A 20,153-nucleotide genomic window follows, 5' to 3' on the forward strand; every position below is an offset into this window, starting at 1 on the left:
CACACTCGCCGAACTAGACAGGTTCAGGGCATCCGTGCTGGACGGCGGTCGCGAGGGATGCTATCTGAGTGTGTACACGGGCCCTCGGGGTCAGGGAAAGAAAGTCGACCCCCCCCCCCCCCCGGACCGACAAAATACGGACTTTTCTGTATGAAACATAGCGGACAGGCGTGGATTGTGAGACTGATTCACGTTGCTCTGCCTGATCGGCCAGGACTTACACAACCATGGACGAAATTGTGACCGAACTTCACCCTGAGGCAACTTTTGGACCTTGTCAACTTGTCTGAAGGATTACGGAAGTGAAGCTTATACCTGTCTTCGTGCAAGATGCATTGAAGAATGAGCAGCATAAGAAATATGAGCTAGCGCTTCACCAATTGCTTGCAGGGCCAGGAAGCCCATGCCGATCATACATGGTTACTCGCTGAGCGTAGCTCATGATTGTACTGAGTAGGAAATGAATCTCGTTTTGACAGCGCAATTTGAAACGCAGCTGGAATTGCAAGACAACTCTACAGGAGGTAGTCTGGTTGGTTCTAGCAAGGAACACCTTCAGAGTGATCCAGACCAGCCAAGAAAATTGCCACAAAAACTTGCACCTGATGCTTCCTAGACGTTAGAGTGGCTTGAGCAGGTTATTTGTCTCTCAAGCTGCAGATTATTTGTTTTCAGATTAGAACCTAGTCGAAAGAGTATGGCGCTGTGACTGCCCGTGAAAGTGTGGAATTGAGACCATCAAAGCACCGGGCTACATTTTGGATGAAAATTTTGTGTATAGAGTCCGGCGACATATCAGTGAATCTCGTACATAATGGGCAGGGCTCAATTGTGTCGGTACAAAAGAGAAGTACATATATTATTGGGGAATCGCAGATTCATTGAGTTAAGACGTCGATTTCAGTGTTTTGCAGCGCCATCAAAACATTCTCCAGCTCTCGGGGATCACTAAGAGCCCAAACGCCACCTCCTTTGGTGTTAACTTTACCAACTTCTTTGCCGACCAGATTTCTGCCGACCTTGCCTGGCCCGATGCCAATCCATCTTTTGACTCCTCTATCTTGGTCAAGATAACGAATACTGTCCCACCATTTAACCGTTTCAACGCATTGTCTAGACAAAAGGCTTTTCAAATCGTCCTTTGATTCGAAGGGTAGACCAGAGACGTTTGATATACACGGCAGCTGTGAGGGGAATTCAATGTCGACGTATTCTAATTCATGTCTCATATACCCTGCAGCTGGCGCCATGATGGGATTGTGGAACGGGCTTTCGCTCTTCAACCTCACAGCACGTGGGTCGTGGCCACCAAATTGGCGAAGCTGGATGAGAAGAGTCGTAATCCTATGAATGCTCCCACTTAGTACTATTTGGTTTTTGGAGTTGATGTTGGCAATCATAACTTGTTGAATTGTGGGTAATCCGTGACTCGAATCGTCCTTTAAGTCGGGGGAAGGATGACCTGTGAATTCATGTATGGCCGAAAGTAAAGATTCGAGATGAGCCGGCTCGCAAATCAGAGCTACCATGCCATAGTCTTCTCCGGATTGTTTAGAGGCTTGACGGGTGCATTCAGCCATAATCTCCGCCCGACGGCGAACCAATCTTAGCGCGTCTCTGAACTTAAGATAGCCACCAGCTACCAGAGCAGAGAACTCGCCCAAGCTATGTCCAAGTGTTACATTCACACGAGATTTCGTGTCGAAACCGAATTCCTTCTCCAATATGCGAAGGATTAATATGGACGTCGCCATGATAGCAGGTTGGGAATTCTCAGTCTTGTTTAACTCGCAATTTGGGCCATTTGCTATAGTTCGAGACAGGTTGAATCCCAAAGTATCATCCATCTCTTCTAAGAATGGTCTGGCCGTGTTAGGAAAATTCTCAACCCAGGAGTTAGCCATTCCCACACGCTGTACGCCATGACCTGGACCTATATCAGTATCAGGAATAGGGATCTTTGGGATTAGATGGTATAACAAACCGGGAAAGAATAGAGCTGTGTGCAATCTTGTTGTGGTAGAGTGCAGAGCGATACTTTGGCGATGGGGGCTCAGCCTCGAGATTGAGCGACCACAGACATAGCGGATGACAGTGGTGTATCTCAGACTGAGGAATAGCAACATGATTTAGTGATTATATGAAAACATGATAATCATTTAGGCTCGGAACAAACATAATGGATATAATATGTGGGCATCCTGAATGGTGTCTATTAGAGATGTATTATGACACAGGAGCGTCCGATGGGTGAGATACTCTTGATAGAGCGCCAGTAGACTCTATCTAAGGCTTCAGTCAAGTCAAAATCATGTGATTACAAGCAAAAACATCAAATAATATGGTACCTCTGTTTGTACACTGTACTAGCAATAAATAGTTACGTCCGCTATAGGCTTGTAAATTTACTACTTATGTCGATGAACATCCACTGATTACTATCCAAGGTATCCATCATGGAAGTAGGGTACCTCGTCCGCCATAATACTGATTTTCTCAAAAGGAACAGATGCAGCAAACTGCAAAGCCTTAACTACTATCATTGCATATTATTAATATATGATACCAAACTTGTAATGCACCCCCTGTAGAACCAAGAGTTGACTGATACCTCTATAGCCTTTGCAAGGTTATTATTTAACACGTCTATTATGTACACACCATGCGACACAGCAACTGTTCCATCGAAGCATATCCATGTCTTCTATATTCCGTCCTTCCTTTGGAGTCTTGGAGTACTGAGTTCCTTCTCAATGTCTATCCGTGTTTGATATGTTTGACATCCAATGTGGAGCTCACGGGGCATGACCGCCTTCTGATATCTCCCTTGGCATGTACACCAAACTCAGTACATATAGTTTGTTTTTGCTTGTGTTTGATATGATATGAGGAGCGATAGGCCTTGTTGCACCAACCCTGCTGTCTCTCAGTCCTACTTCTCGTGATCGACTTTACTGCTTCATTATTGTCACCTAGATGCGCGTACCGGATTCAGCAACAGAAATTATCATTCTGTCGTGATACATCGACAACCTCCCTGCAACTATGTTCGTACCAAAAGCAGGACTCTCCTCCGTGGCCTCGTTGCGCAACCCACGAAGACGTCAGCGCACTAGCTCCGATGAGTCTGTGAAGCAACCGGATGCTAAAAGACAACGTTCTGCGCTGCGGAGTGAGAGTCCTGGGCGTTCCTCGGAGGCTCAGTCAGACTTTAAGAAAAGATTACCGAAAGATCCAGGACTTGACACCGGAGATGCGTCCGACCCAACGGTTGCGAAGAAACTTGGCGTGCAAAAATCTTTACCAGTGAGATCATTAAATGAACTGAAGCGACCAGCAAACGAGGTCAACGCAGCTGTTGTGCTTGTAAGTCTGCCATGTGTCTAACGCAACAAGATTCAGGCCTTCCCTTGTTGTCCTCGCCGGGTGTTGTCTAGTTCTTCATTAACACTAAAGATCTTTAAAGTCCAAGACTGATTTCTACGCGGTCTCTCAACTTCCTGCTTTTCCGGACCAGATTCAGGGCCTACCTTCAGGCAAGTGATGGACATGCCCGTCTAAGCCAGTGTATTAATTTGTTTCTGTAGATTTTCGAGGTATTTTCGGGACAGCGAATGGCTATGCATTGGCCTTGACAGCATCGCATGCTATAATTTGGCCATATTCTCCCTCCGCATCAGCATCGTCCCCAGTGGATGTCTTTACACTTACAATTCCTGAATCTTGCCGAGAATCTCATGGTGCAGCCCCCCTTGGGGTTTTCCTTTCGTCCGCGAATGGCGAAATACCAGGCTTAATGGTAGTTATGCCGTATACAGGAAGAATTATCTACTGGGAGACCATATCGCATGCTGGATCCCTTGGGCTACCAAGACAAAGACAAAGTGGGCTTCAAGGTCACGTATCTGGCTTGCTCCCAGGTGAATATGTTACTGATGTGATCAACTGCGAGCCCTCCGGTGTAATTGTCACGTTTTCATCGGGGAGGGTCGCTCACATTACCTTCAGGGATTCTCAAGGAAGGCCAACCGTGATGGCCAATTTTCTTCGGAATTCAAGCAGCAGTAGTGGGCTACTGAATGGCATAAAAAGCGTCTTCAGTGGTGGTTGCTGGAGGAAAGATGTCGCCGCTGTAAAGGCTGCCCGTTCGCACCAACGAGGGCAGCGGGACATCATTGTTGGCACAACGACGGGAGTGTTTGAGATCTGGGACACTCATTGGAGTAACGGGAGCATAATGAAGAAACAGTTTGATATCAGACAGGAACTTTGCCGCTCTTTGGGTCGAAAGCACACAGAAGCGGCCAGCGATACAGATCTAAAGATCTTAGACTTTGCCCTTTTGTCCTGCGGAGATAATGCGCAAGATCTACAGCATAGTGGAGCAGAATCGTGGCGGCTTTGTCTGGTTGTGGCGCCTTCTCGGGAGACAGGTCGTCGATGCATATCTGTGGTGCAGCTCTTGCTTTCAGAAGAAGTTCATGTCTTGGCTGCCATTTCCATAGACTTGAACTTTTCTCCAACATTGTCTAACGCACCGCAGCCCAACATCAAGTTGCATGTAGCCACAGTGAGCCAGACAGCCTTTATTGTGATTGGCCAATCGGTGTTACTGCTCTCGTTGGTTTCATATGGTGACTCGCCCACCTCACAACTCTTACTAGACTCCGGTCGACTTCCCTCGCCTTTCAATGACCATATCACCTTTCGGTCCGGAGCTGACTACAAGCTACTGGGCAGCGGCTGTGAGGATGAACCGGGTGAAGGATCCTCCTCCGCATGCTTGGTCATGGTTCGAAATTTTGGCGTCATTCGAATCGCAGTGAGGCCTCGACAAAGCGCAGGAAATGAGATTGAAGATGCTCATATCACAGCTAAAACCAAAATTGAACAAGCCGTATTCTACGGCGCGAGGAGAGGCAACCCACTCGATCTAACTGACAAAGGCGGCTTCGACTTCAGCTCCCAGGAGATCGAGGAAGCTGCACTTGAAATTTGCGGAGAATTGCTGCGGTCTACCTCTCATTATATTCCCGCCACGTCGGTCACTCTAGATCAGAACTTGAGATTACGAGCAAAAGCTCTAGATGATCTTGCAAGTCTGTTACTGCAGCATAAGAAACCTTTGCGTCGTCAAACCTGGTACGAGCTACTGTGGGGTGCAGAGAAACTTGCTGCACAAAGGGCCCTGTGGAAGCTTGAGGATAAGGCGAGGCGGGCAATGGGCCAAGGAAATACGTTTTTGGCTCATGTGATTGGGTCGATGAATGCAAAATTCAAAACAAAATCTGAGTATCAAGAGGACAAAGATAATGTGCGCGACTGGTTTCTTTTTGACACGTTTCGAATGGAACATATTATTCCCTGGATCTTCAAGGCGCTCAAACTTCAGAAGGGGATTCCTACGAAGCAGGGGCGGAAGGTATTAGAAGAAATCGTGCAAGCCAGTGAGCTTTCCTTGGCCGTCTTGGAGACAGCTTTTCGGTTTCGTGATGAGCACGCTCGTCAGTACGGGCTTGAAGACGAGCACATAGAGGATGGCGTGTTGTCGTCTGGCTACGATGGTCTCTCTGAATTCTGGACGTCTCAGGGTATCGTTTATCTTGAAACGGGACATCTTTTGGATCTAGAACTCGATACGTGTAGGGCATGGACCCAACAAACAACGGCTTCTTTGGATCTACGGGAGCAGAAGTTCGTCCGGCAAATTGCGGAAAACAGCGCCCGCCAACTCCGTGTGCTCAGTTTAATGCATTACGAAAGAGTCAGGTGGCTTTCCTCACAGGATGATCCCAAATCAGTCGATGAGGGCATTGAACTCGAGCAAACACATACCAAGCAGCGCAGGTGGCAGCTATTCAAGTTGGCTGGCATTGGGCAGCTAGAAGACGCACTTTCTCTGGCGGAGAAATTCCGGGACATGAGTGCTTTGGTAGAACTCATTATCGAGCTTCAGGATCAGACATTGGCGGACTCGGAACATGCCGGAAATGTCACCAACTATGAATCAGAACAGCTCGGTAGGAGAATCTCAACGTACTTCGAGAAGTTCGGCGAACCCTGGGCTGATGCCTTCTTCACTCGCCAAATATCGATGGGCCAATCAGAGATTCTGTTCACGATGAGAAGGTTCCAACCTTTCATCAACCGCTTTTTGCATAAAAATCCGACCTACGCTCGACTCTGCTGGATTAACGATGCGATCGGTGAGGACAACTATGAAGCGGCTGCTCGATCGTTGGAGACCTTGGCTCTTGAGCGTGAATCAGATCTGTGGTGTCATCGCGTTGAGCTGTCCTTGTCAAAACTTGCTACGCTAGCAGCCTGGGAAGAAAGCAGTGCAACTGGCAAGCCCATCCTTGGTAATGAGATAAAACGTCTAGAGGACTTGGCTGAATTAGATGCTGTCCAAGAAGTTGTCTATGCTTATATGATGCCAGCTTTGCAGGGCGCGATTGATCGAAAGGCCGAAACTGAACTAGCAATTGACCAGTTCGGAAGATTTGTGAATGACACCCCATCGCTCCACGAAGTACTATCTGTCTTGATCACTAAAGTGATCAGCAGGCAAATCCTCAGGGTTGACCAGCTGGTCGATTTGTTGACACTGATCGATGGCGGCCAGGTTTCGGAGGAGACCCAGAATGAATTCGTTGGCAAGGAATTCTACCTGGCTTTGCGGGTCATTCGATTGAACTCTTCCACCCAGGAGGGTCCGCTCTACCATGTCCCTCTGCAGAAGCTTGTGTGGCGCAGATGCATGATCAGAGACGATTGGCAATTGGAGAGAAATGCGGACAACACAGATCATGAACCTGGAGATCACATACAATGTGTCTCTCTTCTTCGCACACTCACTCTTTGTTTAAGAGATAGTAAGCATATCTCGCAGATTTGACTATCTGAATACTGATTAAACTCAACTCGCAGAACACTGCGCAGATGCAGATCCTTGTCCACTCTATGTACCATCCTCGCCGCTGGATGTAGTGCTTAACGAGTCAGATCTCGATTTTATTTTGTCGTCATACCCTCAAGAGCAGCGCAGCAGGATTTGCCGCGATCTGAGCAAGGAAAATGATATACTTCGCCAACGGATTGAAGAGGGAAAACTCGAGTTCTGGTACAGGAAACTCCTTATCTCTGCGGAGGAGGCGGTTGCATCTTCAGCTACTCATTCAACTGGCGCTACGGTGCAGTCCAGCGATGGTCTACAGGCTCACCATTCGGAAACAGGAACTCTGTCCACAAGAGCGCAGTTGTCGTGGCTTTAATCATGTTTCTCGGCCTCTGCAATACTTAGGGATAAACACAGCGGCATAATACTAATGTTCAATGGTTGGACTGTACAAATGATATAAGTCTGCTATTTCCTGGCTCAAACTCGCTCCTGTAAGAGAATATTCTTATTATTTGAATCCTTGGGGCTGTATCCACACGCGGGCTAGAGTCTGCTCGGAATTTTTAAGTATTCTGTTTACACTGATGCTCCGCTCGTCTGTTCAGATTTGTGAATTATCGGGGCTCTCAGATTACAGATGTCAGCATTTGCAGATATTCTTGATGGGTAATGTTCATCTAGCAACGGGATAAAGAACCTGAAGGAAGACCTATTGATTTGGAATTATAGCCTTTCATTTCACTACTCACTCCAGTACCGGTCGATCCGCCTCGGTTAATCCCATTATGGTGCCTTGACAACCGCGTATCGGCACTAATAACAGGTTCCGCCGCTCTGTCTGGTCTTAGATGTCATTGGTGTTAGTTTGACCACTTTCATTTCGGTCGTGGATCATAGAGTCCCCATGCTCGATGGGGTCATTCCGTGGACCGTGGAGTCGATGCTCAAAGACGGGATCTGGTTCAATGGTCTCGAACTTCGTTCTAAAATCCGCCATGCCTTGGCTACTGCTGTTTGAATGGCGACGAGCGTTCGTGAAGGTATAATCATAGTCTTGGACTTCCTCACCAGAGCGGCCCCTTGCGCACTGTTAGGCCGTGTTCTTGTATACAACCCCATGATGTAGAAGGACAGTTGAAGCTATATGACAGGGACACCAACCAGTTTCCCTTTCCTCCTCCATCTTTTTTCGTCTTCTTAGGATCAGCGTCAATGGGTCCAGATTTCGCAAAATACCGAGGGATATGCTCAAGTGAGGCTGCCATTCCGTCACTAAGTCCTGAGTGATCCCGGCCGTTGAGCTTGTGTGAACGCGTCACTGAGACTTGCATTAGCATAGCTCGTTATATTGACCAATGGGTAACCATTGTTCCAACAAATCTCCTCTTTCATCAGGGGATCTGTGTGTTGAGATTTGCTTACTATTATAGAGAAGCTATTTGAGCGGGGTCTTTGATCGGACTGGAAACGGATTGGGAAGTACACTAGGAGGTAGGAATATATCATTAGTAAAACAGAGATACCGAACCATTGATGGTGTGGGCTATGGTTGTGTTTGAATGCAGAAAACAAGAGAGTCACGTATTCAGACCACCTGCATTTGTAACATGGGCATACCTTGAAGTCCCTTATAAGGTTTCTGTTAAGAACGAACACAGAAAATTCGAGAGGGACGGAATGGTTATTATGGACAGAATAGTATATGGAGTTTAACCCTAGACGATTACAAGAGCAAATCCAGACTTAGGCGACAGTCAGGTATAGTTAGGATCTCATTGAACCCATTTCGATACAAGAACAATGATGCTCAATCCAGTTGGAGGGTTGGAACTCGGATCTGTTGTCTAATTTATGGCATCTAGCTTTAGCTAGAACACCCCATGACCTCATACATGATAGTAAAACGCGGGGTAAGGACATCCTAAAGTGGTAGTCTTATACCCACTTAGCCATAGAAAGGCAGTCCAGAAAGATAGCAACCATCCAATGATAGCACAAAGACAAGAGAACATCCTAGATGGTGGAGAGATTGGGGTAATGCAGTAAGCCCCTTGTGCCAAATCAAAGAAGTAGAGTTGCGCGAAATTTGATTTGAAAACGCGCCAAGAACCGACACCAATTTTCGAATACAGTAGCAAAACTTATTTATGCTATGTTAGCTAAGACATTACTAATTATTCCTTAATTGCCTAGTAAAGCCCAGCACCCCGCTTCTGTAGACTAGTCTTCATAAACACACCCGTGATACAACCGGCCAATATTATCACAATGTCCCAAGCAAACAAAGATGGGTTATCCCCGAATTATATGCAAGTAGGTTCAATAATATTATCCGTACTATCGTATTCAGGAAATGAAGCCTTGAACAATGTTACTGCAAAACCATAGCACATGAACCTGGAAAGTCATCAAATAGACCCAACCCAAGTGCTAACAGTATCCAGGTCCTGAAGGATATCTCTTCGTACGTGGTTCCACCTGAGACTCGAATCCGACAGAGTTTTCTGACCTCTGTAAGGGGTGAAAAAGCAGCTGAAGCACTGGAAGACCATTTGACAAACCTGGAATCCCAGCTGGACAGGCTTCTTGCTGCCGTTGAGGACAACAAAGAATCCCAGGATTATGATGGCAATAGCAATCATCATACAACGGGAAATTTTCACGAAGCCGAGTTATCTATGAATAGCCGCTCCAGGTGAAATTGACCATCTGTTCCCTTTTCGATGACGCCGACTTCAGTGATGATGCCGTCGATGAGTGTCGAGGGAGTAACATCGAATGCTGGATTCCAGACGTTGATACCCTTTGCAGCAATGTGCACAGTTTCCAACTTCACGATATCAGCTGAATGATCTCCATCGACAGGCCCTCTGATTTTGGTGACTTCAGCTGCTGGCCGTTCCTCGATGACGATATCTTCACCCGATTTGGTCCCGAGATCAATTGTCGTGAGTGGCGCGGCAACAAGGAATTTCACGCCGTGGTATTTGGCTAGTACTGCTAAACCATATGTACCTATTTTGTTGGCTGTATCTCCATTGGCTGCCACTCTGTCTGCCCCAACCACGATTGCATCCACTTCAGCTTTCGTATTAGCAAGCAGTGCAGCTACCATTGAGTCGGTTATCAATGTAGCAGGAAGTCTATCATGGACAAGTTCGAAAGCTGTCAGGCGGCTGCCTTGGTTGTAAGGCCTAGTCTCAGTGCAATATGCATGTTCCAGGGCCTTTTTTGAAGCCAACGCTCGTATCACGCCCAAGGCTGTTCCATAGCCCGAAGTTGCAAGCGAGCTAATAAAATCCATTCAGTACTCAGATAACACAATCATCAAGGTAAATGCTTACCCAGTGTTACAATGCGTCAGAACTGTAGCTGTTGACTTGCGCGCTGCAAGTGCATGCTTGATAATCCACTCAGCACCATTTTTACCAATCCTCATATTATCGTCCAGGTCCTTGGTCATCATATCCTCTGCGGCGCGGATGAAAGCCTCCGCAACAGTACGCCCAGTTGCACCAGGGGTATCCGCATGATCTGAAATGGTTGATTCGAGTTTGCGAGCAGCATCACTGAGGTTGACAGCAGTCGGTCTGCTGCTCACTAAATAATCCAACTTTTCCCGGATAAAAAGTTTCACCTCTTCTGCTCCCGATGATAGTTTATCGTGGACTATAAGTGTATTTAACTCTGACGCGAGTGCGAGGGCTGCAACTATTGCAATGGCCGGTGCACCCCTGACTCTCATTTCCTTGATTGCATGCCAGGCGTCTTCAGGTGTCTGGATTGTAATGAACTTTTCCACGTATGGGAGCTGTAGCTGGTCAATGATGGCTAACTTGCCACGGCTATACCTGATTGCTTGTAAAATCGATGCCATTGGTACTGCAACCGCCTTTGCTGGATCTGTATGGTAATTATGAGTATGGCGAGCAGTTGGATGAGGGGATTTTGAATGGGATTCTATTGGACACTAGACCAAATCTGGTAACTCTTATGTACTACATATTCTGCCATACATTCCTACTGTCATGCTTGTGGATAACTCAACCCATACTCCACACCTAATTGATTGTATGATCAATTAATCATGCCAAAGTTCTCTAACAGACCTTGGGGCCTTTCTACAAGAGTGATCTGGCCGCCAGGCTGACATAGTGGTAGGACGCCAGCCCGGCATTTCCTTCAGGATTCAGAAAGATAGCCCCCCATTATCTTTGTGTGCCTACTAGGGTCATTTATCTACATTATTAATTAGACCCCCTTTGTTAAGCGCTGCCGCAGCACCCCCTTAAATAGTAAAAGTATTTATAAAAACTCTATAGATCTAAAAGTGTTATAGTATATCTAAAATATAGTATAATCTACTAGTAATGTCACATATGAGTGATATATTTTGACGCGTTCAAATTAGATGCTATCTAAAGTTCTAAACTCTACCATGCCATAGGCCCATAGGGCCATAAAAAATGAAAAACTACATGAAACCTCTGGAAGTTCAGTGGAATAAGAGGAAAGGATTAAGGATCTGATTTGCACTATCTGCTTTAAAAATAAGGAAATCATTGTATGCCCAACATCACATCCATGTATGTTGCTTATTAAGAATAGTAATAGTGAGAATGAACAATCATCTTCCCCATACCTTAATGAGCTGACCCTACCATTTGGTAGCATGTCCTTGGCTATCCAGGACTTAATTTAGGAATAATTTGTCATGGGCTAGAAGCCTTTGAAACCTATGACCTAGGTTTGGATGGTAAGAAATTGTTAAGGAAGGAATCTAGCTAGGGCTATGGTGGCTAAATATAAAAGGTCATATAATAGGGTAGATTACTATATTAATTAGTATAAAGTCATATAACTAGTAGCTAGTATCTAATTTAGATATAACTTCATAAGGGCTATATAATTTAATTAAATAGCCTAAGTACCTAGCAGGCCCTACCTATTATACTACCCCCCCCCCCCCCCTTTCTTAGCAGTAGTAGCTCTCCTAAGTATTAAGTACTATTATATTAGTAAGGTTAGTAGTAGGCTCCTATATAGGGTATTTATAGCCTACCTATTTAACTAAGTATTCTATATAGTAGCCTTATCTATTTATTTTTTATATTCCTCTAAAATCTCTTTATCTATATATTTAGCTTCACTATTAACTTGCTTAGGGGGCAGCTAGTAATTATTATTTAACTAGCTTAGGAATAGATTATTTATAGTAGGCTATAGAAGGCTAATATATAATTATTTAGTAATATATCTAGTTAGTAAGTATATAACCTAATAGCTTCTAGTACTATAAACTTTATATACTATATAATGTAATCCACCACCGAGCGGCACACACCACCAAGCAGCACATGATTTTTACCAAAATTAATAAACCAGGAAATCTTCTACTACTGCGCAATCAGAATAAAGCTATTTTCATATATAAGAGAATTATATTACCTATTAGGGCAGCCAGTTCTAATATAACTAATTTAATAACAGTTACTATATTGTGGTGGCGCATGCTTCCTGGGCATTATTTCTACTAAAACCAGCCTCTCTGCTTCTTGAGCAAGCTGCTAGCCTTCAGCCCCTGTTAGAACACCCCCTGAGGCAATAAAAGATTAAGTAGCTATGTACTTTTGCTTTCGCTTCTCATTTGCTGCATGAAGCTCATTCATCTGATGTTGTAATAGAATAACATCATGCATAGTAGATTCAGCTGCCTTTACTAGCTAATGGAGTGCTTTATTTAGGGGGCTTTCAGAGTTATAATTAATAAGTTGCTTAATAAGCTCTATCTGCTTTTGCACCTTAGTAGTAGTTAAAGGGGTCTTTATAACCCATGACCCATCTAAGAGACCATAAGCTATGGTTAGGGGTGTGATATTCTTAATAGTAAGCTTATCCAACACCCTCTAAGGGTTTAATGGAATCAGACCAGAAGCTTCAAAACCACTGCAAATATTCTTGGGTGATATAGCCTTTTGTGACTCTCTATAGAGATCAAGAAAGTTTTACTTATTAATATGATGAATACTATTATGGATACTTTTTATCACTACTGCACTATATGCCTCCTTTAGGGGTGCAAAGCAACCAATATCAAGAGGCTATAAATAATTTAATAAATGAGAAGGCATGTATAAAGGAATGATCTAATAATTCCTACAGAAAAGATTAAACTCTGCAGATTCATGGCTAGCATGGCCATTAAGAATTAGAAGCTGATATCTCCCTATTATACATGCCATGGTATGCTTCTGAAAGACTTTTTCTAACCATGATAGGCCAAGCTGATTATTGGTCTATCCATTATCACTAAGACTAATCAGCCAGTCATGAGATATATCTTGATACCATTAGGATTGATGGACTTTGCTAGTAAAGATAATCATAGGTGGTAGAGCCTATCCAGAAGTATTAATACATTTAATAGTAGTCACCCATTCGCGATTCCCTGGCTGTATAGCTTATACACAACTTATTTAATAACAGGATGCAGTAATAACCTTTGCAGTATAGGCTACACCTATTTAGAAGCCAGTTTTATTAAAGTTATAGATATCCTGCTTAAGAATACCATATTTTACTATAGTATTCTAAACTAGGTTGAACCACTGTTTAATAATCTTTGGATCCTCACATTTTACATGTTGATAATCATACTTGTGGGTGTATTTAGATATGATCTCATCATATCATTTAATAAAGTGAGAAACCTAGTTCAAGCTAACAGCCTCAGGCTCTTCCTTATAAGATAGTAATAGATTCACCATTATCTATACCATATCCTGGGTTGGAGGGAGACCATGCTTATCTATATCAAGAATCCACTTCTTAAGAGAAGCTTCTTCTAAAACTGTGAGCTTCTGGCTATTTACTGGAATATTCAGGCGTGCTTTTCAACCTTTGATTTGGTAAGTAAGTATATAATATGGTACATTATATGCTGCGGCTGCTGCGCGGATGCTCTTAAATTAGCTATTTTTAAATGCTTGAATTATAAGCTGTATTTAGTCCTCTAATTCAGTAGCTAGATCTGTAGATTCTTAAGGCATAATGATGAGTTGGTGATACCATGAAGCAATCTATTAACTAATCAGGGGATAAGGTGGTAGTGTATCAAAAGTTTGTGCCGCTCAGTGGTGTGTGCTGCTCAGTGGTGGATTACATTAATGTAATTAGACACCAAGCAAGACACCCTTCAACCCCTGAAACACTGCAACCACCAAATCACCATCAGATCCAGGTTTCCATCTAATATGGCATTAAAATAAACTGATTTAATAGTTAAATTAGAAGATTGTATATTACTTGCTGTTAAAGTATATTAAAATAGCTAGTTTAAAAGTATATAAGCAGCAGTAGCAGCATATAATGTTCTATATTCTACTCTAGCCTATTAAATTAAGGGTTAAAAAGTAAGGACTAATATACCAGCAAACTACTAGAAGCTTAGCAGTCTAGAAGAAGCTTCCCTAAAGAAATAGATTCTAGATATAGATGAGTAAGGACTACCACTAACACATGCTGCAGTTCACAAAATGGCAGAATTACTACTCTATGAGTGAAAGGGGGAAGCAGTTAGTGAGAGATGGATCACTAGATTTATTAAATAGTATGATGAACTTATATCTAAATACACTTATAAATATGATTACCAGTGTGCAAAATATGAAGATCCAGAAGTCATTAACTAATGGTTTAATCTTGTTCAGAATACTATAGTAAAATATGGTATTCTTAAACAGGATATCTATAACTTTGATAAAACTAGCTTTTAAATAGGTGTAGCCTCTATAGCAAAGGTTATTACTACATCTCATTACTAAATAAGCTATGTACAAGCTGTACAGCCAGGGAATTGTGAATGGGTGACTGTTATTAAATCTATTAATGCTTCTGGATGGTCTCTCCCCCCTATGATCATCTTCTCTGGCAAGGTCTATTAATCTCAATGGTATCAAGACATCAACCCTGATTGGGTGATTGGTCTAAGTGATAATGGATGGACTAATAATAAGCTTGGTTTATTCTAGTTAGAAAAGATCTTTGAGAAGCATACTGCAACATGCACCCTAGGAAGATATTAGCTTCTGATTCTTGATAGCCATGCTAGCCATGAATCTGCAGAGTTTAATCTTTTCTGTAAGAACCATTAAATTATCCCTCTTTATATGCCTTCTTATTCATCTGATAAACTATGACCTCTTAATGTTGCCTGCTTTACACCACTAAAAGAGGCATATAGTGCCGCGGTAATGAGAAGCATCCAGAATGGTATTTATTATATTAATAAGGAAAACTTCCTTAATCTTTATAAAGAATTATAGAAGGCCTTATTATCCAAGAATATCTGCAGTGGATTTAAAGCTTCTAGTTTAGTTCCTTTAAATCCTCAAAGGGTGCTGGATAAGCTTACTATTAAGAATATCACCCCCCTAAATACTACTCATGGACCTCTAGAGGGTGAATAGATTACAAAGACCCCTTATATCTCTACTAAGGTGCAAAAGTAGATAGAGCTTATCAAGCAGCTTGTTAATTATAACTCCTAAAGTCCCCTAACTAAGGCTATCTGTCAGCTAGCAAAAGCAGCTGAAACTACCATGCATGAAGTTATTCTATTATGGCACTATGTAATTGAGCTTTGTGCAGTAAATAAAAGGTAAAAGTAAAAGTACGCAGCCCCTAGATCTTATATTACTACTAGGGGTGTCTTAACAGGGTCTGAAGGTTAGTAACTTGCTTAAGAAGCTCTACAGGCTATAGACTTAGTAGAACTAGTTTGTAAAAAGCATGCGCCACTATGATGCAGTAATTGTCATCAAATTAGTTATATTAGAATAAGCTGTCCTAGTAGAACTAGGTAATTTGAAAACTTTTGCTTTAATTTGACTGTGTGGTAGTAAGATATCTTATGGTTTTTGGCCTTGGTTAAAATCACATTCAGGTGTCTTGCTTGGTGTTGTGTCTTACTTGGTGTCATGTCTTACTTGGTGTCATGTCTTACTTGGTGTCGTGTCTTACTTGGTGTTGTGTCTTACTTGGTGTCCGATTATGTTAAAGCTATAAACAGGGTGCCAGGGAGCCTGGCCAGCCGAGCAGGCTAACAGCCCTGGAAGAAAGATGGGCCGTCTGCCAGCCAGCCTAGCCCCCAAGAGTAAGCTATCATAACCTACTAGAGTAAGCATCACTATGAGGCCTCTATAGCTATGTAGGCCTAGCTAGCCTAGGCAGCCTAGGCCTATAAGTATGTGGTTTAGTAGTGCTGATATAACACATTCTAGTAGTAGATCATAGACATTATAGATATAGATGATGTCTGGCGCACTATTTAATAAATAAAGAACTAGAGCCCTTACCAGGCCTACACCCCCCTACTTTAGGATCTAAATACTAGCATAGTGGCCTATAGAGCCTAGGAGAAAGCTAATCTCCTTACTTACTAGTTCTTCCTACTACCCCTACAGGCTAATCTAGATAACCTCTAGGGATATGAATACCCTGAACTAATTAGTATACTAGAGTTTAGGGAGTATAAGATACTCTATACTCTCTAATCTATTAAAGCAGATAAGGCCCTAGGCCTAGATAGTATTACTAATTAGGTGCTATAGGCTATAGTAGAAGTACTAGTCCTATACCTTACTAGCTTATATAATTAATATATCTAGCTTAGCTACTGCCTAGGATACTTCTGTAATACTACTACTATTACCCTTTATAAGCTAGGTAAACTAGACTATTTAACTCTGAAGACATACTAGCCTATTACCCTTCTTAATATACTTAGCAAGCTGCTAGAAGTCCTAATTACTACCTAGATAAGCTATCTAGCTAAGGCCTATAGATTACTTCTAGATAACTACTTTAGGGGCTGTAAAGGCTAGGGAATAGAGAATGCCCTCCATACAGCCCTAGAGATTATCTACTCTAGCTAAAAAGATGATAAGGTAGTGTCTATGCTACTACTTAATATCTCTAGGGCCTTTAATAATATCTCCTATAATTAACTACTCTATAATCTCTATATACAGAGGGTCCTATTAGCCTATATTACCTAGCTTAGCAGCTTCCTCCAGGGCTAGTCTATCTTGCTAGTACTACCTAAATATACCATGCTAACTCAGAGAATAGAGACTAGTGTGAGAGCACTTATAGAATGCTCTCTATTATATGGTAGATAGTGTGGTAGTTAGTAGTAATGCCTTTATAGTTAAACTAATTACTAAGGTATGAGCATCTCCCACACCTCAGCAGAGATGATATCTCTATAGGTCACATGCTACCTATATAACCACCTATAGTTTGCTATATATATGTTCTCTATATCTAATAGTTATCTCCCCTCTTTATATACTGTGTCCCTACAGCTAGAGGTTAATTATAATACCTCTTTTAATTATGTGAACTATATATTCTTATTAGTTAGACTAAATAGTAGATATTATTATTACTTTATTACTTTTACTAGTATGGGCTAGTGATGTTATTATTAACTAGAGTATTACTTATTTCTATAAATACTATTATATAGTAATTTAATCTTATTATCCTATCTATAATAAATATATTTAAATAGCTTTACTTATTACTTACTTAGCTTAGTGCTATAGCTATAAATACTTCTAGCTTTATAGATATATAGGTATTTTCTTCTCCTTCTTCTCCCTCTCTAGTAATATTAAATCTATTATTTTATAAGTAATCTTTCTTATTCTTCTTTATTATATACTTCTTTATTATTTATATAATTATCTTTATAATTATAAGATCTATATCTCCTTCTTTTATAAGTATATATAGTTACTGATTCTTCTATTATAAGTTAATATAATTTATTTATATTAATATAATTATATAATTACTTTAATAAAGTATATATAATGTAATCAACCACTGAGCGACGAATACCACTGAGCGACGAATTTCTCCCTACGCCACCCACTTCCTTTCTTTAACGCGTTGTTTTATCACCACTACTATTAAAAATGCCTTTATCTCAAGAAAATCGGATACAAATGGCAATTGCAGCCATTAAGAATAAAAAAATTAAATCAGTACTGAGCGCTGCAGAGACCTTTAGCGTGCCTGAGCCTACCCTTCGCGCTTGCCTTAATGGAAGAAAACCACACTCAGAAACACGTGCTAATGGCCATAAATTGACAGCCCTGGAAGAAGAAGTTCTTACTAAGTGTCTGCTAGATGCAGATAAACGGGGCTTTTTAATTCGACCAGAGTACCTGCGTGGAATGGCGCAGATCTTACTCCATGAGCGTACACGGGATCCTACCGCAACCATTGGTGTCAACTAGGCATATAAGTTTATTAAACGCCATCCAGCCCTTTGCACATGATATAACCAGAGGATTACATACCAGCGTGCAAAGCAGGAGGATCTAAAGGTAATAAAATAGTGGTTTGTAATTGTGCATGAGGCTATTCAAGAATATGGCATCTATGAGGATGATATCTGGAACTTTGATGAGACTGGCTTTGCAATGGGACTCTGTACAACTTTGAAGGTTATCACTGCAGTGGATCGCAGTGAGAGACCCTGTACTGTCATTCAGGGGAACCGTGAATGGGTTACAATAATTGAATGTGTGAGCTCAAAGAGGGTTTCTATACCACTAGTGGTTATCTTAAAGGGGAAAGAGCAACAGGCTACCTGGTATCAAGAACCAGCAGTTCCTCAAAGCTGGTTAATTGCAAAGAGTGATAATGGCTGGACAACTGATATAATAGGCCTTCGCTGGCTTAAGGAGGTATTTAAGCCACACCCAAGGTGGCATTCAACTGGTGTAAAGAGATTACTTATTCTTGATGGCCATTCTAGCCATCAGACTGCAGAATTTGATGCTTTCTGCAAGGAGAATGCAATTATCTGCCTTTGCATGCCACCACATACTTCTCACCTTCTGCAACCACTGGATGTTGGCATTTTTGGTCCACTAAAGCGCGCATATGGGAAGTTAGTTGAAGGAATGATGGTTGCTGGGAACAACTATATTGATAAGGAAGACTTCCTACACCTATATCCATCTGCACGTGAGAGGGTCTTTATCCAGAAGAATATACACAGTGGCTTCGCAGGTGCTGGTCTTAAACCACTTAATGAAGACCAGGTGCTTGAAAAGATTACTTTTCAACTCTGTACACTAACACCACCACTTCTTAAAGGCTCTATATCATCTGCTTTTCAAACTCCTCAGAATCCTCGGCAACTAGATCAAAAGGTCCACAGCCTGCAGAGAAGTCTTCAGAAAAGAAAGCTTTCTAGCAGTCCAGTATCCCATATTCAACATCTTGAAAAGGCTGCACAAATGGCAATGAATATGAACCTTCTTCTTCAAGAAGAAATCAAGGTTCTATGGGCTGAGAATGAGCGAAAGATGAGAAATAAGGCAAGGAGGCGTGCTAACCTAGGTAATGATATCCTTTTATTGGTACAGGAAGGTCAAAGTTGCATTTAGCAGCTTGATATGCCTCTTGTTGAGCAGGTCAGTGAGCCTACACCTATACCTCGTCAGCGGGCTCCACCACGCTGCAGTGGCTGTTGGACTATTGGACATACTAGAAGGAATTGTCCTAATATATAGCTATATATTCAGCTACTAGATAGTCAAGTCTAATGATGTTGGTGGTTGAAAAGCTTCAAAATAGTATTAGAAGCGGCAAAAATTCGTCGCTCGGTGGTATTCGTCGCTCAGTGGTTGATTATGTTAGCTTCTAGTATAAAGATAGCTTCTAGTTATTACTCTTTATATTAAGGAGGCTTTCTTTCTTATTATTTTATTATTTCTTAAGCAGGGGTGTATCTACTCTTTATTTTATAGAGGATTCTAATATTCTATAGTCTTTATCTTTATTTTAGCTAGGATCCCTATAATATCTATAATAGTTAGCTTATTTCCTTTATTCCCTTTACTTTATTTTATATATTTAATGCTCCCTGTAGCTTTATTTATATTATTTCCTTTAATTTAATACTCTTCTAGGTATATATTCTTTATTTCTTTTCTATATTAATAGCTATTAGCCCTATTAGCTTATAAATATATTAAATCCCTTACTATATTTATTAGAATTTAGATAAATACTAACTTTATATATAGAAATATAGTTACTACTTATTCTTATAGCTCTACCACCTATTATACTTATACTAGCTACTATACTACTACTTCTACTATTACTACTATTACTACTCCTACTCTAGTTTATGGCTACTAGGGTTACCCTCCTAGTTATAGAT

General features: G+C 41.8%; 4 protein-coding genes across 4 annotated transcripts in view, besides 11 other annotated features; 2 read left to right on the top strand and 2 right to left on the bottom strand.

Moving 5' to 3' along the window:
• NFIA_110310 (uncharacterized protein) overlaps window positions 1-290 on the top strand; it is a gene marked incomplete at both ends in the record, with an annotated part of 404 nt that extends 114 nt beyond the window's left edge. The window contains 2 exons of the mRNA XM_001267433.1: window positions 1-68; window positions 215-290. The exon at window positions 1-68 is cut by the window's left edge and continues 114 nt beyond it. Of these exons, the coding sequence (XP_001267434.1) occupies window positions 1-68; window positions 215-290 (144 nt within the window). The remainder of the gene's footprint in view (window positions 69-214) is intronic.
• Window positions 291-878: 588 nt separating this feature from the next.
• NFIA_110320 (ACP S-malonyltransferase) lies at window positions 879-2,126 on the bottom strand (the record flags this gene model as incomplete). Its single annotated transcript, XM_001267434.1, has 2 exons — window positions 879-1,927; window positions 1,985-2,126. 2 exons carry the CDS (start codon window positions 2,124-2,126, stop codon window positions 879-881), a joined length of 1,191 nt encoding a protein of 396 aa, XP_001267435.1.
• A 919-nt stretch (window positions 2,127-3,045) lies between these two features.
• On the top strand, window positions 3,046-7,274 carry NFIA_110330 (putative nuclear pore complex subunit Nup133; the record flags this gene model as incomplete). Its single annotated transcript, XM_001267435.1, has 4 exons — window positions 3,046-3,366; window positions 3,467-3,536; window positions 3,588-6,875; window positions 6,931-7,274. The coding sequence occupies 4 exons, from the start codon at window positions 3,046-3,048 to the stop codon at window positions 7,272-7,274; spliced, it is 4,023 nt and encodes a 1,340-aa protein (XP_001267436.1).
• Window positions 7,275-9,560: 2,286 nt separating this feature from the next.
• NFIA_110340 (S-methyl-5-thioribose-1-phosphate isomerase) lies at window positions 9,561-10,778 on the bottom strand (the record flags this gene model as incomplete). The annotated part of the gene is made up of 2 exons (XM_001267436.1): window positions 9,561-10,191; window positions 10,246-10,778. 2 exons carry the CDS (start codon window positions 10,776-10,778, stop codon window positions 9,561-9,563), a joined length of 1,164 nt encoding a protein of 387 aa, XP_001267437.1.
• Window positions 10,779-12,225: 1,447 nt separating this feature from the next.
• Window positions 12,226-12,258: a microsatellite.
• Window positions 12,259-12,528: 270 nt separating this feature from the next.
• Window positions 12,529-13,914: a mobile genetic element.
• A 109-nt stretch (window positions 13,915-14,023) lies between these two features.
• Window positions 14,024-14,056: a microsatellite.
• A 182-nt stretch (window positions 14,057-14,238) lies between these two features.
• Window positions 14,239-15,384: a mobile genetic element.
• A 461-nt stretch (window positions 15,385-15,845) lies between these two features.
• Window positions 15,846-15,946: a microsatellite.
• Window positions 15,947-16,422: 476 nt separating this feature from the next.
• Window positions 16,423-16,980: a mobile genetic element.
• An 810-nt stretch (window positions 16,981-17,790) lies between these two features.
• Window positions 17,791-17,823: a microsatellite.
• Window positions 17,824-17,886: 63 nt separating this feature from the next.
• Window positions 17,887-19,368: a mobile genetic element.
• Window positions 19,369-19,578: 210 nt separating this feature from the next.
• Window positions 19,579-19,611: a microsatellite.
• Window positions 19,612-20,061: 450 nt separating this feature from the next.
• Window positions 20,062-20,112: a microsatellite.
• Window positions 20,062-20,113: a microsatellite.
• The last annotated feature ends 40 nt before the right edge of the window (window positions 20,114-20,153 follow it).

The sequence above is a fragment of the Aspergillus fischeri genome, genomic scaffold (genome assembly GCF_000149645.3).
Source record: "Aspergillus fischeri NRRL 181 1099437636245 genomic scaffold, whole genome shotgun sequence".
Classification (NCBI taxonomy): domain Eukaryota; kingdom Fungi; phylum Ascomycota; class Eurotiomycetes; order Eurotiales; family Aspergillaceae; genus Aspergillus; species Aspergillus fischeri.